This window comes from Lampetra fluviatilis, chromosome 8 (assembly GCF_964198595.1).
Source record: "Lampetra fluviatilis chromosome 8, kcLamFluv1.1, whole genome shotgun sequence".
NCBI lineage: Eukaryota > Metazoa > Chordata > Hyperoartia > Petromyzontiformes > Petromyzontidae > Lampetra > Lampetra fluviatilis.
The window spans coordinates 2,587,164-2,606,296 of NC_136282.1; the positions used below are offsets into that span (position 1 = coordinate 2,587,164).

The 19,133-nt window shown below is 42.6% G+C and overlaps 1 protein-coding gene across 1 annotated transcript in view; it reads right to left on the reverse strand.

The window, feature by feature from the left end:
- The window catches only part of LOC144933712 (troponin I, slow skeletal muscle-like), a 76,627-nt gene extending 63,467 nt beyond the window's left edge, over nt 1-13,160 (reverse strand). Inside the window, exon 1 of the mRNA XM_078858778.1 lies at nt 13,041-13,160. Within this exon, the coding sequence (XP_078714904.1) occupies nt 13,041-13,160 (120 nt within the window). The remainder of the gene's footprint in view (nt 1-13,040) is intronic.
- Between the last annotated feature and the right edge of the window lie 5,973 nt (nt 13,161-19,133).

A 19,133-nucleotide genomic window follows, 5' to 3' on the forward strand; every position in this document is an offset into this window, starting at 1 on the left:
TATTTACTCTATCGGTCCACGCCAGCGGCACTGGCAGTAAAAAACAATGTTTCTCGCGGATAACCTTTGGCATGACTGCACAGGCATGGAGCTGGACAACAGTGAGTGAGCTCGAGTGTGGGAATCTACGGCAGCTATCGCCGTGGTGTTTTATCCACGGATCCTCCCATGCAAATGCATGAGAGGATCAGGACACCCACACCTTCTTCATCTTTGCTTTTTGCTCTCCCACTATTGCCTCTCATCCTTTCCTCCCTCATCCCTTGCTTAGCTCTTTTAGCTCCTCTTCCATTTTCGGATATCAGGGTCACAGACTACAGCGTTTTTAACCCTCATTGCTGTACTTCACCCGTCGTTACTTCTTGCGCTGCTGGAAAGCCTAACTAAAAGATAAAGAAACAAAAATTTGCAGGGAGGCAAACGCAACCTATTATAAATGTTGATTGTGGTGGTGGTGATGGTGAAACAGGTGTTTCTGTAATGTCCTTGCAAGTATTTCTGTCCACTTTGAGTCAGTTACTATTTGTGAAGAAGGCCATATCATGTATTATTCTGTTGATGAGACCCGGAAGGTTGATACCAGTCCAGATGTTGGCTACTTAAGCAATTGCTGCTTGATGATATTCGTCTGGAGGCTAATAGGCTGATGGACAAATATATTTTATTTAACATGGAGAGATGGAATTTAATGTCTGTTCATCATTTATGCATTACCCAGGATCCATAACTGCAGCAGACAATGTTAATAAAATAATGCTGCTTTGTGCTGATGCACACGCTGTTGCTTATATGTATGCATCCCATTAAAAGAGCAAATGGAAACAGTTACATTTTTCTAAATAGGTCTGACTGCTGATGAAACTCATGAAGTTCAAATCCAGTCAACGGTTTTTTCTCTGCATAAACAAATGCTGTTGGCTAAATATTGGTCCTTACTGTCCACAAACTGATGGGACAATGTTGACAGTTAACAGGGTGGTGCCTTAAAAACACTTTGAAGGAAATTGATACCTGAACAGTTTTGATTTGATATATGAAGAGTGCATTTTTTCGAAAATTGTGCTCATGCACGACTGTCGCTGTGGTGCCTATATTTAGTTTGGCTTTGTTTCCCCATTTTCTTGTTATGTCAACTCTCGTTGTTGTGGTTATTTATTATTCCCATTTAAAGTTATAGCTGTGCTATTCAACTCTGGCTAGATACCCAATCTAAAATTCGGTGCTTGGATGGATAGCAAAGTGTTAGTTTGCACGATCTCATTTCACATTGGTTCTGCAGTAACCGCATGTGGTTATTGCCTTGACAGTTAACAATGTCTACGGAATAAAACATCTGTTTTTGTGCCAAAGGCTTATTTTAACAGAGGAATAGCAAAACTACATAAACTATCTCCTGAAGCCGTCTCATGGCCAGCAGACATCGACGTTGGCTTTTAGCTCCTGAACAAATTGCCAAATGCACAGAGTAGAAATTCACAGGGCACGTGATTTAAAAGCAGTTCTGTTCAAGGTGCACGATACGTCCTGTGTGTTGCACCCTCATATTCCCCATTAGTGGCTCCCGTACAACCTTTACTTTGCTTTGTCATCTTCAGAGATAGTTTGCATTGTATCATTCAACCAGCATATCTGATCACTGATATTATAGGGTATTCAGACAGAATGGGTAACTTATAAATGTATATCAACACTGAGGCTGTTTGCAAACTGAACACAATCAGCTACCAGTCCACAAATATACAATGTTCGTAATACAGAATGAAAAAGCTGTCATTGCACGTACAATTTAGTTTATAATGGGGATGTCAGTGTCTCAGAAGTGTCAATCGAATCATGTTATTCCTTGTAAAGCATTGTGTTCTAAAAGCACATTGATCGTAATGTGTAAACATATCACTTATAGCTTCATTTCTAGAATTTAAAGTGTTTTTATGTTTCATTGGAGGAACCCCATGCAAGGAGCAGGAATCCTACAAATGCTGTACCCAGCCCAGCCCTCACGAAGGTAGTGCTAAAGACGACCCAAACAATTGCCGCCCTATCTCTATCATTTCGCCTCTCATCGAGATCTTTGAGAAGATCTCAAGTCACAAATGTAATCGCAGAACATGCCCTAATCCATCCTAAGCAATCTGGCTTGCTTAGGAAAAGCAATTTGGTTTTCAAGAAAAAATATAGCACATCCGCCGTGGTACTCGATACTTCTGACCCTATCTACAAGAGTCTTGAATCTCATAGTCGACTTGTATAAAGAATTTGACACTGTGGATCACTGTTCCAAATGCTGAAATGCCCACATTTTGTGGATTGTGCAATTACACTGGATTTGTAACTGCTTATCTGACCGATTTTAAATTGTCTCCATTCAGACCTCAGGGCTCTGTGTTTTGGCCCTGTCATGTTTTGTCTGTACTGTACATCAATAATCTAGGCATCTCTAATATGCACATTGACATTACGATTTTTAGCTGATGACACGGCTATGATGGCGTCTGGAAATTCCATGGCGGAATTACAAAGTAAACAGGACTTCCATTATCTTCAACTTCAACATAATGCCCCATAAAACAGGTCCTCAGCACAAAAAACAACGACGTTGACTTTTTCTCCGGCTGCCCCAAACATGTTGCCCTACCTCCTGCCCATATTTGATGATTGTGACATCATCTACCACCTGGCTTCCGGAATCTACCTTAAATCAACTCATTATATTCCACCACTCCGCTCTCCATTTTTCCGTTGACGCCCCCTATAGAACTAAGAATTTCAACCTGTACATTCACTCAAATCTCTCCTCCCGAGGATATCCGGAGAGACCATCATTAGGCTGTATTTAACCTACTCGTCTTCTTTACGAAGGCCACCAATTAATGAACGGACCACTTGCGCCTCTGACTCCCTCCGCCCACAGACTTAGACGTCATCATCATAGGCCTGTGTGTCTCGAGATAATTATTTTGCGCCTTACGAGGTCAGCTGTAGGTTTTGCAGCGCCTAGAATGACTTAGTAGGCCAATCCTTGAGTGACAATCCTTGCCACAGCAATTGCAAGGGAATGCGGTGGCAGCTCCCGAGGTATTTATTGCTTTTTCTTTACGTCGCTCCCTCTTGGTCTGCCAAGCAGTGTGCATTTTCTCCTCGCCTCTCCCGAGCCCCGTTTTCACAGCCTGCTGCCAGCTGAGTCGGTCACCGGCAGTTTTCTCTCAGTCATTTTTATGTCACAGCTCTTCATGTCCCGTTTACGGACATCTTTGAAGCGCAGGACTAGGCGACCAGTGGCCCGTGTGCCTGATGCCAGCTCGCCGTACAAGGCATCCTTGGGTATTCTGCCATCCTGCATGCGACGCATGTGTTCAAGTCATTCCAGGTGCCTATGACTGAGTAGAGAGTACATGCTGGGAATGGTGAATGTTGGCCAAGTTGAGTACTGAGGTGTTGGGAATGCGATCTTGCCTTCTGACACCGAGGATGTGCCTGATACATCAGAGGTGGAATGTGTTTAGTCGATGTTCTTGATGGGCGCATGTTGTCCAGGACTCAGACTCATAGAGGAGGGTGCTAAGGACACAGGCCTGATACACCTGTACTTTGGTGTTGAGCGTTAGGAATTTGTTCTCCCACACTTTTTTGGTCAACCTGAACATAGCTGTAGATGCCTTCCCAATGCGCGTTTCAATCTTTGTGACAAGGAACAGATTGCAGGTGATGGTGGAACCCAAGTAGGCGAAGTCCTGAACGGCTTCCAGGGTGTAGCTGCCAATGTTTATGGAAGGGGTGTCTCTGACATCCTGGCCTATGACATTGGTCTTTTTCAGACTGATTGTCAGGCCAAAGTTGTTGCAGGCATTGGTAAGGTGGTCGATGAGTGTCTGCAGACCTTGTTCTGTGTGAGCTGTCAGCGCGGCATCATCAGCGAATAGGAGTTCTCTGATGAGGACGTTGCGAACTTTGGTTTTGAATTTGAGACAGCCAAGGTTGAAGAGTTTGCCATCAGATCTTATATGGAGAAAGACTCCCTCTTCTGCTGTCCCAAAGGCATGTGTGAGCATACGTGAGAAAAAAGATGGGGCAAGCACGCACCCCTGCTTTACACCGCTGAGTATGGGAAATTCCTCTGAGGTAGTGCCGCTGTCCTGTATTGTTCCTTTCATGTTCTCATGGAGGAGATGACTGCCAGCAGCTTCGGTGGGCAGCCGATCACTTTGAGGAGTTTGAAGAGGCCTCCCCTCCTTATGAGGTCAAAGGTTTTTGTAAGATCAATGAATGCCAAGTACAGGGGCATTTTCTGTTCTCGACCTTTCTTCTGTAGCTGACGCAAGGAGAAGCGCATGTCAATTGTGAACCTTCCTGCTCTGAAGCTACACTGAGCCTCAGGATACGTCCTCTCAGCTCGTATCTGTAACCTGCTGAGGACCACACGGGCAAAGGTTTCCCCCACGATGGTTTGCAGGGAGATGCCGTGGTAGTTATTGCAGTCCCCACGGTCACCCTTCTTTGTATATAGGGTGATGATGTTGGAGTATCTCATGTCTTGAGGCATTGCTCCTTCTTCCCAGCCCTGGCAGATAAGTTCATGGAGTTTTGTGAGAATGGCGGGTTTCGCACATTTCAGTACCTCAGGTGTGATGCCGTCCTGTCCCGGGGACTTGCCGCTGGCTAGTGAGTTCATGGCGTTGATGTTTGGACCAAAGGCTGTCTTGATGCCTTCATACATGGCACGGATATTACCAGTGTCAGAGGCGAGTTTGATCCTACTGTTGAGGTTCAGCCAGTAGTTGTTGGCGCAGCATTTGGTGGTCGTTTGAGCTGCACTGCAGGCAGCTTTCAGAGCCCTTAATGATCCTGTACTTGGGACTTGCTTGTACTTCAGGAGCGCCATGCGCTTGGCTTGGATGATGGGTTCCAATGTCGCCAGGTGTTCCTCAAACCAGTCTGTGTTCTGCCTTGTCTGCTTGCTGAAGGTATTGATGGCTGCATTGAAGATGGCGTCTCTGATGTTCGCCCACTTTGTCTCCACGCTTCCATCTGGTGTGTCGTGTAAGGACTGCTCAAGGCTGTGTTGGAATGATTGAGTGAGCTCTGGGAGGGAGGTCTTGGCAGAGTTGATGCGTAGGTAGCGCTTTTGTTTGAGGCGGTGTATCTTTTTGGGGCGTAGTCTGACCTTGCAGGATACCAGCAAGTGATTGGTGTCACACACTGCACTGTGGTAGCTGCGTGTGATGAGTACTGAGTTGAGAAGGGCTCGTCGGGTGATGACGAGGTCCGGTTGGTGCCAATTAAGATACCTTGGATGTCACCATGATACTTTAAGGCATGGTTTTGTGAGAAAGAATGAAGTTGTGATACAGAGATTGTGGTATGAACAACTGGCATTCATCTTTCCGATGCAATAATAGCCAAGGCATGCGGGCCACACGTCGTGGTCAGCCCCAACCCTTGCATTGAAGTCTCCCAACAGAAACACGTGCTCAGAGCAGGGGGTTTTGCGAATAATATTGTAAAGCTCTTCATAGAACTGGTCATGAATTTCCGGAGGTGAATAGAGTGTTGGGGCGTAGACACTCAGGATGTTTACATGGCCAGAAGCAGTGAGCAGTCTCATGAGCAGAATCCGCTCGGAGCCTGCGGTCGGTGGTTCTATCATGCCAAGGAGTGTGTTTTTGATGGCGAACCCAATACCATGTTGCTTGGTTTGTTCTGCTGTTTGCCTTGCCAGTAGAAAGTGTAGTCACTCTCTCGTAATGAGCCACTGCAGTGTTGCAATATCCACATGGAGTCTCGCCAGCTCCCTGTCAATAACTGCAGTCTTGCGGATGTCCTCAATCTGCAATAGATCTTCGGAGAGTCCAAAACACATTGTACGTACATTCCAGCTTGCAAAATGAAGGGCGGTTTTGTGCCACTGTGCGTCACGAAACCGCCTGAGGGGCCCCACTCCTGATTTTCTGTAGGGGTTTACTCCCTTAGCCATTGACTCTCCCGAGACACTCACAAGGCAGTGAGAAAACCGCGTAACCCTGGGAGGGGCACTGACCAGGAACTGACAGCCGGGCCAGCTGTGCCTGGGACTCGTCTAAAGCAGGGTCGTCACGCCCTGAGGAAGTTTATCGCAAACTACTAAATATTCCTTTTGATAAAATGTTCTTGGGTAAATATAATTTCCACGTTGCTGTTGCACATTTATGAAACACCTTTGCCGCTCATCTACAGCTTGTTTCCCTCGCTTCACCCCCCTCTTTACGTCCCCATTAGTCCAAAACACAGAAACATCCTTGGACCTATGCTTAATGTCTTTTTCTGACACCACTTGCCCCCACATTTTTGCACTCTCTTTTTTTCTCTGTGTGTGTTTATGTCACTGTTAACCTAACATACAGAGATTCCTTGCATATGCACCTTTTGCTGTCATATATTCGCACTTTTTGGATTAATGTGTTTCATTTACTACTATCAAATACCTCGTTTGTTAGTTGTGACATATGCTTACCCTGTACTGGTTCTCTACTATAGTGATGCTTTTTTGTTGTTTCTGTGCTCACTGAGCACGAATCTCCCCCTTGAAAAAATGCCAGGGAACTGGCTAAACGGGACCATCGATGTAAACTTAAATTCAACGCTGTAATTATCTTTTGGGATTTTTATTGTGACCTTGTATTAAATTTGAATGTGATAATGGAAAGCAAGATACCAATTTGCCTGAAGAGGAACATTTTAATTCAATGCATATTACCTGCTATGACATAAGGATCAGGCACATGGCCACAAAAAAATGCAAATGGTACTAAAGCTGAAAATTGTACAAAACAGCATGGAGAGGTGCATCCTGGGAACATGGATTAGGGAAGAAATGCAAATGAGAGACATCATCTTGACTGTTAAGGAAAGTGGGTTTAGGCAAGACACATTGCTCCAAGGGTCGACAGCCAATGGTCGAAACTGATATTGGAATTGCTGCCAAAGGAGAGGAGTTTGCCAAGAGGTTAACCGCTGTGACGATGGACTGATGAGATCAGCTCAAGGGGCGACACGCTGGCGAGATGTTAACTACCTGAGCTGGCGTACAGGAGGTCGTGGGTTCGATTCCAACCCTGACGCCTGTATATTTTGAGCTTGCATGTCTCTCTCCCCGTGGTCTCGGATATTTTTTTTCGGGTCCTTTAGTTTTTCCCTCCACATTTAGAAACATGCATTTATAGTTTTTTAGCCGCTATAAAATTCCACGTGATAAGCCACTTAATTGAGCGATCATTTGTGGCTAGGTGGCTTCTAAAAAAAGAGATATAAATATATAACCCAGTTGGGCTCACCTGGTAAAATAAAAATTTAATAATAGTAAACTAGTTTCAAGTACAGGCGTAGTATATAGGTTGTGGCACGACACAACTGTGAGGATGTCTTCAGCATTGTGGGGAGATAATTTATCAAGCACTGGCTAATGATGATAAAATATTATTTCTATTACTGGTAGGAACGAAGTGGACCAGACACCAATAGATGATATCGTCCGTCCGTTTGTCCGTCCGTCCGTCCGTGTAGCAACATCGCCCCCTACTGCAAACACTTGGCATGACCCTACAAAAACCTTTAGACTCAGTGACGCTATCCTGGCTAAACAAGTGTAACATTCCCTTATAATTCCCTCAGATAGCTTTTAATTAAAACATTTAAATTAATGAGGCTTTCCTGGCTAAACACGTGTAACATTCCCTTATAATTCCCTGAGATAGCTTTTAATTAAAACTTTGAAATTAAATAAAAAACTCACAGCGCCCTAAAGCCTACAGCTAGGCCTAAAGCCTATAAATAGGCCTCAAAGTCTCCCTTCGTATCGTCCGATTAGGTGTAGCAACATCGCCCCCTACTGCAAACACTTGGCAGGACCCTACAAAAACCTACAGTGGGGCTTTCCTGGCTAAACAAGTGTAATAATACATTATGTTTATATTCTTTGGTTATTCGTTCCTACCAGCCCACCCCGCAGGGTCCTGTTTATTGCTGGTAAACACCTCAATAATGTAATTACATCTCATTCATGTCTTAATGGAGAGAGTGGATATATTAAAAAACAGAAGTTAAAAAGTGAACGTATTACTGAGTGAATAAGACGAATATTGACAACTTAAAATGTTAAGAAATCAGTGATGGAAGCATGATAAATGAAAAATCTAATTTAATATTGGTCTTTTCAACTCGTGCCCTAGGGTAGGAGCAGCATTTCTGATGCTTTCAAAGAATGTTTGTGGAGCGCTCTTTGTGGGTGTGTGGGAGCAAAAGGATTTACCGTCATTCATCCAATCTCACCCCCAACCTGATCACTCATATCCCTGGGCAGCGCTGCGATTAAGCTGCCCTCTTCAGCATTCATGAAGCCTCTCACATAATACACATACAGACCATCTCTAGTATGACTCACACGCAGCAGTCATGAGCATATAATTGAACACTTCAAAACTGGGCTAAAATATTAAGTGTGTCCACAACAATATGCCTAGATATTTTTTTGTTTTGTTTCGACATTGATGTATTTTTAATGTCTTCCAACGTTAAACTTGTGCATGTGATGTGTGGATTTATAAGCGATTTATAACGCAATCATTTGTTTTACCATAGTGGCACGGTGGTTAGCACACCACACTATTAACCTGGTAATCTGAGTTTGATACCTGGCCGGCTGCAGTGAGAATGAGTGACAAAAGTAATGTATTAATCGGTCCTTACTCGGCATCCCTCCACACCAACGCATACTGACCAGTGTGGTGAGGTATGGTCAAATAACCCCACTGATAACCGACAGTGCAATCAGTAGTGGATTGACAAAGGGCTGTAATTGAAAAAATATATATTTCGCCAATAGCGAGGGATGGTCTAGGATTGATATTATTCAAAGCTCAAATGCTAAATTATGTTTCACGTAAAAAAATGTATCAGATTTAAATAATTATGAGGTATGTCTGCCACTTCATACCATACATCTAAATGTCAACAATAAAACGCGTATATTTTATTACTCACAATTCTATCAATGTATAGTTTTCTCTTTTAGGTCACCAGAACATTTCTGGAAACTCTTTGGGTCTCGACTTGATTTCGTCCCTCTATCATCGTGCTTCCCGAAAGACGTTTTTATTTGCATATCCCGCGACACTCACTCGCTCGCGTGCCACACCGCTCGCCCAACCGCGCACTCGCCAATGACGGGGGAGCTGAGAGGGCCCAGGGGGTGGGTGGGTGGGGGAGGCTGCCTGCTGCCGTTGCTGCTGCGCCTCTGGCAGCCAATGGATGAGGCTGGGATCGGCCACTGAACTGCACGGAACGTTTGTCGCCTGGCCTGGCTTGCAAAGAGTGCTGGAGTGACGAGGTGCTTTGCTTGCCTACAACTCCGAAAACACAGCGGCACACCTGGGACTTGTGAGGCACTGTGCTAATGCTTCGTGTGCACTGTAACGGACCGCTATAATATCTATCTATCTCCATATATATAAAAGGCAAAGTTGTGATTATGTGTGTCTGTTAAAAATGTTTAGCATACTTCCCGACATGCAACAAACTTGAAATTTGCCATGTAGGTACTTTCCAGACTGGGGAGCTCAATAATGCATATATTTAATTAGACCTCCTTTGCCAGAACGAAAATATAATAATAGGGTTTTTCCCCTTTTTTGTTTGTATAAAAACACACTATGATAATATATGCATATATGTATGCATATATTATCATCGTGTGTTTTTTGTTTGCATTTTGACTGCAAGTATTGTGGTTAATGCAGACATGAATTCTTGTAAAATGTTTCAGTTTTGTTGCCATAAAAAAGGGGAAAAACCCTATTATTAATGCATATATTTTTTGCACGGCAAGTGAATTGTGACGTCACATCTGTCATGTGACCCGCGCATGTGGAAGCGTAACGTAGTGTCGTGGTTAGCGCGCTGCGCTACGAACCCGTCGACCCGAGTTCGATTCCCGCTCAAGGCCACCGCCGGTGACGATTATTTGAACCGGTCCTGGGCCCTCCCCTAGGTCGATTCAGCCTCAAACAATTAACTGGTGTGGTGTGTGAACATCGCCACTGGGGAGACAAAGGCGGCCGGGCGTGTTGAATCCAAGTCCCGGGTAGTAAAGCTAGTACTATATATGATATTTACTTTTTATACACACATGACTGTTCTAGATTTGAAGCTTTCGTGACTGCAAGGAATCATATTCTTAGGTTCTTTCGGTAAAGTCACGTAGGTAAAACATCAAAATTAATGAAAATAAAATAAAACAAAAAATCACGACGTTTCGGAGGCAACACAAGTCTCCGTCATCAGGTGGGACCGTCATAGCCGAATTAGCTGCATCACTTGAAACGTCGTGATTTTTTGTTTTATTTTATTTTATTTTCATTAATTTTGATGTTTTACCTACGTGACTTTACCGAAAGAACCTAAGAATATCACACATGACTGCTTTGAAATTAATTCTAGATTTGACGTTTTCGTGACTGCAATGATCCATACTCTTTGGTTTATTCGGTAAAGTCACGTAGGTTAAAAAAGAAAACAAATAAAACAATCACAACGTTTCGGAGGCAACACAAGCTTCCGTCTTCAGGTGGAACCGTCACTTGATACAGTAATTTTGGTGTGTCGGTTCCACCTGAAGACGGAAGCTTGTGTTGCCTCCGAAACGTCGTGATTTAATGTATTTGTTTTCTTTTTTAACCTACGTGACTTTACCGAAAAAAACAAAGAGTATGCTTTGAAATTATATTGAACATTGTCAACAGATTAATGGGGGACTCCTTTGAGTTCTAAAATCACAATAAACCAAAATAACGTTAAATGTTCTCTTAATGAATTCGCGAGAGTTAGAGCTGGGTCATCGTTGAAGCAGGTGAGGAGAAATTCTGTAGGGCCCCGCTGCATCACGGCCGACATTCCTCAGCTGAGCCAGCGACAAGTAACATATTGTATCGATTTAAAGCTTTCGTGACTGCAGGGATTCATCTTCTTGGTTCTTTCGGTAAAGTCACGTAGAATGGAAATAATAAAATAATAAAAATAAAACATAATAAAATAATATAATAAAATAATATAATATCATAAAGTAATATATGTTGTATTTTTATTATTTTATTATTTCCATTCTACGTGACTTTACCGAAAGAACCAAGAAGATAACATATTGTACTTGTTGCGCTTCGTCACGTCTACGTGCAGCCCTCGATCGATCAGCTGTTGGATGGAGGCCTCCCCCCTACGCCTTTCCATCGGTCGTGGGAGGTTGTTTGAGAAGTGTTTGTTATTTGTTGAAAAGTATTTTTGTGAGGCTTTGGGCCTGCGGCAAAATGTGGTTAGAGCTCAGCGAGTGCAGCCCAATGTTGTCCAGTTTAACACGTAGGCTTTCGCGACCAATATTATTCATAATAAACGTTTTTGGGTTAGATCGTGTTATTTATAAATGTGTCGTAACCCTCTACCACCCGACACGGCCAATCAGCTATGGCATTGTGAGAGAGGTGGATGGGATGGGGAGCTGTAATTTTGACGAAACTTTGGCCGAAGCCTCCAGATGTAAAGTGGCAATGCGTTTCTATGCATGTGCATGGACATTGTTATGCAAGCTGTCAACAGCAGATAGGAGAGAGGAGGGCTGAAATTAAACAACTCAAACTATAGCAACAAAAACAATTCTCATTATGTACGTGGATAATTGGACCACATTTTAAGGAATTTCTTCACGAAACTGTATGCAAAGCGTGATCAGTTTACCTTACGATACAGTATGCGGAATCCACGCGACATATTTTACTATTCTGCTGGCACTCCAGAAGTCAGTCAGCTTTGAAGAAAAAATTAAGGACATAGAGGCTCAAGCAGCCGTGTTGGCTGCGGGCCATCATCAAGGTCCTACCGTATCTGTGTAGATTTAATGGCACTCTTTGCCAAGAAGTGGAAGAGGTGGAGCGCAAAGGAGGAGGAGAGCGGGGTGATTGAGGCGAGGAATAGGTAATACATGATAACGTGTTGGGGACACGTTCACTTTATATGAAGCTGTTGTACAGCAGCTACCCGTGCGTGTCCTGCACCACGAGTCTATTTACACGACTTTGCCTTGGCTCTGGAAGTAGTGCAGATGTCACGTAAGTAATACATCTTTTTTGATTTTCCAGTAAACTGGGGATTTTGTCGCATTTTAAGCAAAGACAAAACCTACAATATAACAAGAGGCAATTACATAAATATTGATTGTTAAAAACACAACGGAACCATTTATAGTTTATAATTTATCTTTTTTTGCTGTAAAACATTGTTTTAGTAGCCTATGAGTGTCACACAATTAGACAATTGCACCAACATAATTCCAGCATAATGAACCGGATTGGTGTGACATGTCAACACTTTCACGCAAATTGTATTACAATGTATTGGTACTGGCAGTAGCGTTATTTCTCTGATTAACACATTGTAATTGAGCAGAGATGCCATTCTCATTCAATAAATCTGAAACTTAAAATACCAGAATCTTGAAAAACACAAATCTCAAAATGTGATATGTTATCTATCCAAAGTAATTCCCTCAGACTCCGTGAACTTTAAGTGAACATTCTATTTTACATTGTCCCTCGATGTCATTTAAATAAAAAAAGAGAAAACATTAACCTTCATTTTTGACAACTTGTGTTTCAACATTTATATTTAAAGGGTATCTTTGTCAGTGAATGTGAATTATACAATACAGCATAAAAAACCCACAACTGTTCCACGTGACAACAACCTACATTTAAGCATCCAATGCGTGAATATTTAAAATAAAATAAAACTCATTTAAATTTTGAAAAAACAGTTCACATTTTTCACTCGATAAAGAAATTCCTTTATGCGTTCCAAAGCGTCGTTTCCTCTTCTTTCACACATTAAAACATCTTGATCGTTTCTGTATTTTACAATACGTTAGTGTCCATCTAGCGTCCGAACACTGACCGTAAATATAAATACCACAGGCTGAAATACATGATGACGAACAGGAGGGAGCAGCCACAGAACAACAGTACAACCTGTAAGTCACGGTACGTTGTTTTTAGTGTGCTTTTCTCCGAACGGGATGGCGATTTCAAGACGTCCAGGCACTTGCCTTCCTCCGGATATCTCGCGTTGCTGTTAGCAGCTGGCAGCATGCTTGTTACTGCGTAAATCAAGCTAGACGGATTGGCACATTACGCAAGCGCATCAAAATTGCGATCCAGGCAGGCTCGGAGGTCATGGATGATGCCGCAGTATGTTTTAATGCAATGCAAATGGCATGAAATGGTCAGAGGGTCCACATGTCTGAAAACACACAAAAACATGTTAATGCTTAAAAACATGGCATTTACGGTTGGAACATAAATGGCATGTTTGTTGCAAAGCCCACAATTGGTCATATTAGTATGAGCAACACTTAATAGGCGACGTTTATGGCAATGGCCCATCTTCACAGCACATGTACTCTAAGGAAGGATCATTGCGCGTTACATATTTGTCCTGTTCAGGCCACAGCGTTATTGAGGAATGCGTTGAGGGTTTTTCTCACTCGTGCTTGTGTGCACAACTCCCAACGCCGTATCGCCAAATAATTTACACGGCATTTGCATGATTGACGAAAAGTATTTGTACGCGCGCAATGTGTTTAAAAATGAATCTATTCCGTTAAAAAAAAAACATTAGTGGAGACAGATGTTACGAAAATATTACTTACTTGGTCTCCGCTACGAGATGGAAAGACAAAGAAAACACGTCTTGGTTAAACAGACGTTTGACATTTCAATAAAACTCCTTAACCCATACGTTTGACATTTCAATAAAACTCCTTAACCAAAGTCAAAGATATCACAACTTTTTTACGAATTTAAAACATGACTGACCTATACGGTGCACACATACCATGGGCTGGGCGTGCACAAGCATGCAGTGGTGAATGTAAAGTTAAAGTAGATAAAAAAAAATCTTCACTGGAAAAAGGTAATAAAATGTAGTTTGGGTATCACAGTCACGAAATAAAGGTTATAATATTCATACAATCATATAATACTAGCAGCCAGACACGATTACACCTGGTTGTCTCATCACACTTGGTTGTCTATTGCATCACATCAAGGGAGTTTCTTCGTCATCTGCACAACCACAATTGTCACTTAATTTGGTACATTTCAGCAATGAGCACTTAACATGTTCGGTTTGCCAGGAAACAAATTTTTCAAGGCAAATAATAAAAGTCAGTATTTTTTGTCAGTTTATAAATACGGTACGCAACTGATGTTACATCTTCTGGAGGCCGCTCCCTGACACGAGGTGACGTTGCACCGTTCGCCGCAAGAGTTCCATACAAGAAATATGTTCATGGCGTGACCCCAATAGCACGACTGCAAAATAATTGGGGGAATAAGAGAAAAAATTTCGATAGATAAAAAAATACATTTCTTCAATTGAAGCGTTTAAATACATTTGTGGGGTGTAGTTTGATTAAATGTGCTCAATTTTTTTTAATACGCATACTGTATATAAAGTGCTACTAAATGTTAAACCCATTTGTATGCATCAGTTTGTCAAAGCTTGGCCAATGTCGGCTATCTCAGTCGATGTCCTTGCCTCCACCTCCACCATGCCGATCGTAAGAGTGGGTCGGCAGCACGCGGTTGTATTCTCACACCTACTTGCAATGCAAACGCATTCTGTGCAAGATGATTGCAGCAGGATGCACAGCTGCCAGTGGCGATGTAACATCTCGCGTGCGATGTCACCCGAGTGCAGGAATACGGGTCAAATTATGGCTTTGCAGATTGGCTTTGTAGTGAGGTTGTCTTTACACGTAGCTTTGGTGGAAAGCGTTGACAGGCGTAAACTACACTGATGGCTAGGGCAGTGGCTTTGCGTGAAAGTGTAATGACGTGTAAACAAATTATTTAGTGATGGTGCAGTTTTGCGGTGGTGCACAATCACGATTTACAAATACTCAACACACTCGTCAACAACACTACCTTAAAAGGTGGAAAATAATATATATATATCAGCGGCATTGTGGGCAATGGCCCTTTTGCTTGTCATTATAATCATGTAATTATATATTGATTCTCTTAAGGCGGTGTTTTTTTTATGAGTGCGTTGAGGTTTTTGGTAATTATATATGTAATGTATACCAATTTCCCTCAAGCTATCCATTACATCATACATTGGCTTATTCATACCTCCTGTAGCTTCATCCTCATGCGTACATTTTATGAAATCCCATAGCAAGTCTCGGTGTGAGTCAATACACTTAAGACATTGTGCAAAAGAAAACCCATAAATGTACAAGGAGTTTAATAACAATAATTTGCTTCACCTCACCATCTCTCGCGGTATTTATCTCCGGGAATGACAGGTCCTCACGCAAGTGGATTGCTCTTTGTATTACAATAAAGCTTACAGTTATCGGCCTGTTCTGCCTGCCTGCCTGCCTCTGGGTCTTCAGGCAAGTCCCTTTTAAACGAGGCTGGTGAAAGTGGCAATTTCCATTCAGCCAGCAATCTGCACGTGTTTGTGAGTGGGGGAATTATTCCAGAGGGGCAGCAGTGCCACATACAGTAACATGACATTATGCTCGTGTCTTTACTAAGAGCCATTTCATGTTGGTCAAAAATAATCTGAGCGATGCTTTTAAAGGGTTAAATTTTTTTAAATTTAAATTGTACTAAGGGCGAAAAAGAAGTGGCTGAAAACTGCATTTAAACATCATAATATGTTCAGCCGTGTGATTATTGTAAAAAAAAGTCTCGATTCGTTGCAGATAAGATTTGTGACCAAAATGCATCTACCCCTTTAACCATCAGTGATATTCACAAACAAGGCTGGTTTTGTTTCAACATTCCATCTGCATCACCCATCTCCACAAATTGGAGGACAGATGAACATCTGCTTGTCAGTGCAAGTCGGGTATAATTTGCATAGTGAATGGCCCATGAACCTGGTACTTATTTGCTATATATATATGTTTTTCCTCAGACGCAGCATAAACAATTATCTATCCACTGTTGAATAATGCCAAGAAACCGGAATAGAGTACTGTGTTGTACCGTACACAGGAGGTGTTCCACTAGGGGGCTACAGACGACGGTTTTACGAGAAGAGCTCCGTGCCCTCCACAGTCACGCTCGAGTGAGCAGTCATAGCAGTGGACAACAACAGGAGCCTGGTGAAGATGAATCACTCGATGTAGAACGAGGGTCGCCACTTTTGGACTACAGATCAAACCCGGACACATGTATCACTCAGCCTAGGTCTATCACAACTGCGTGAGTAGCCTAGGATAAAATTCAAACGGAATAGCACTCACCAATACGGATCAAATCATGCCACCCAAACACAGATGATGATTCCCGGACTGTCTGGGTCAAAACCCGGATAGTTAACCTGGACAGCTTGGCAACCCTCTATACAAAATGACACTTACATTGTGGGGTAACTGAGGATGGCAGCTGAAATATAGCACACAAACTTCTGCAATAAAGTGTATGTATTATTACTACTACGCTTGTTAACCAAGGATAGCCTCATTGAGTGTCAAATATTTTTCAGGAGGGGTTCTGCCAAGTTTTTGCAGTAGGGGGCGATGATCGATGATGCTGCTGCTGTGTGAAATCCCAACTGAGTACTGTAATTTGGAGATAAATGTTCAGCTTTGGGATGTTTTCAACCAATACTAATTGCAGTGTATGAGTTTTTTTTAGCTACTTGAGGAAACCGGGGATCCCAGACGAAACCCACGCGTAACAAGGGGGAGAACATACAAACTGCACGCAAAAAAGATGCCACACTTGGGAATCGAAGCCAGGTAATTGTTGCTGTGACGCACAAATGTCACCACGGTGCCACCCAATATATGAGTTATATAAAATACTTTGAATTGTGATAATTCACCAAATAACCTGAGAGTGCCTTTCATTATAATAACACTTGTATTGGCCATAATCATCCGAATACTGAAACGTTTCAGCATTCGGATGATTACGCACAGTAAGAGCAAAATCGGCCCCGACTGCGAAATACTTGCTAGGATCCTCCTGAAAATTAGTCTTGAGCCTCAGGAGAGTCTTTCTTGTATACAAAAAATGGAGTGGATCGAAAGTCCCGTGCGTCACATGTGGCGGAGATCGGTGGGCGAGAGGGGTGTGTGTACTGAGTTGGTAACTCGGTGAGGAGGGGTCAAGCTGGGCAGGCAGTCTAATTCAGCGCCCTAAAGACAGGGGAGGAGTATTCTGGAATGTTCAAAAGACGTGGCCAATTAGGCATTGGCCACATAGCGCAGGCGGCTCGCGACAACAACAATAACAGGGGTGAGTTGTATTGACTATGTTGAACTTCTGTCCCAACGTACGTTGCCAACTGTGCTAATCAGATGGCCGCAGAAGCGCATCTGAAAGTGCGCGATTTAGTTATTGAGGTAGGAAGCTAATCGGGTGGTCGTGCGGTGATGTTGAAGGTGGGGTCTTAATTTTTGCCCTCAAAGTCTGGGTTCAAACCGGGTAGGGCTGGTTGGCCGAGGGCCGGTTTAAACAGTGTTCAGAATGTTCAGGACGTTCATCAACATATCTGAGAGCACGTGGCGAGATGCGTCGCCCCCCCCCCCGCGGGTCTACCCTGCGGGCGAGGCCACCTGATACGGCTCGGCAGAACCCTCTCCTGCCCTTTTCTAGAGGGTTCCAAGCCAATATCATTATATTTTCACGTATTAAATTCATGTATTTTACATCCTTGTTGAAATTACCAAGTTGAAATTAACATACGTCGATTATTTATTAAGACAGTCGCGTCAACCGACGAGGTCACATTTTAATCGACTTGAGGGGAATTTTTTTTAATGAGATTTGGGATTTATTATGATGTAAAGCAAAGCCAAGAGAAATAGACGAGCATCTAGCATGGGAAGGGGTGTTAGGGCGCCGTGGTGGCGAGATGTGAATTACCTTTCCTGGCATACAGGAGGTCGTGGGTTCGATCCCGACTCTGTTGCCTGTATATTTGGAGTTTGAATGTCTCTCCCAGTGGTCGCGTGGATTTTTCTCCGGGTCCTCGGGTTTTCCCCTCCACATTTAGAAACATGCGTTTTAAGTATTTGGCTGCTATAAATTTCCACATGATAAGCCACATTATTGTGCCATCATTTCCGGCCAGGTTGCTTCTGAAAAAGAGCTAAATAGCTCAGTGGGCTTTATCTGGTAAAATAAAAAAAAGAGTTTAGTAGTTTAGTTTAAATATTAATTTGCTGAGCCAGTGACCCATCTCCACCTCCCTAACCACTTACACTGGAAGTTGGAGAAAAATGCATCACTCACCTAATACACTAGTTAACCGGATGAATTGAAAGTTTAACTCATTTACACATAACACGGAAATAGTTAAACGAACTGATGTTATGCTCCACGTTGTCAACATAAAACTCTGGCCACGTGTGGATTGAGTTACTTTGAGCAAGTTGCAATGTGTAAAAAAGGGTGTAAAAATTATTTGCATACAAAATGTCAGAGGCCATTTTGTAATAAAACGTTTTTTTACATCCTAACATTGAAATAGCCACATGTGTTCTTTAAACCTTATAATATCATTGTGCTGTTGTCATATAAATGCCAATACCATTAACTTAATATTGTTGGTAATATTTTGTTGTAATATACATTATTACTGTGCTTCAATATTTTATTAAACATCGAGCATTGGGTGAGAATCTTTTCGACTGGTTGCTTATTAGCCACTGCTGGAAATTAGATTTTGCTATGGCAGGGACCAATCTGTAATATATGAACAATTGCTAAATTCACACCAAGTGGTAAATATATTATGAGATTTGAACCAATCATTGTACCGTCAAAGACCCAGTATTATATTGGTATCTAATACAGTACCTGCCATATTGAATGAATGCCGCACGAATTCCATGCTGAGATCTCCCTGTAGCCATATTTCAAATGAGTGTTATGCGCATAAGCGTAGGCCTGCGGGCTTGCATATGCTCTCACCCTTATTAGCAATGTTAACTGTACTGCTGAGCAAGGGTGCAAGTCCTGCACGCGGGGACCAGATGATATATCGGGTGGCACTGAATGCATAGAAACGAATTGCAGGTTTGCTCACCAATT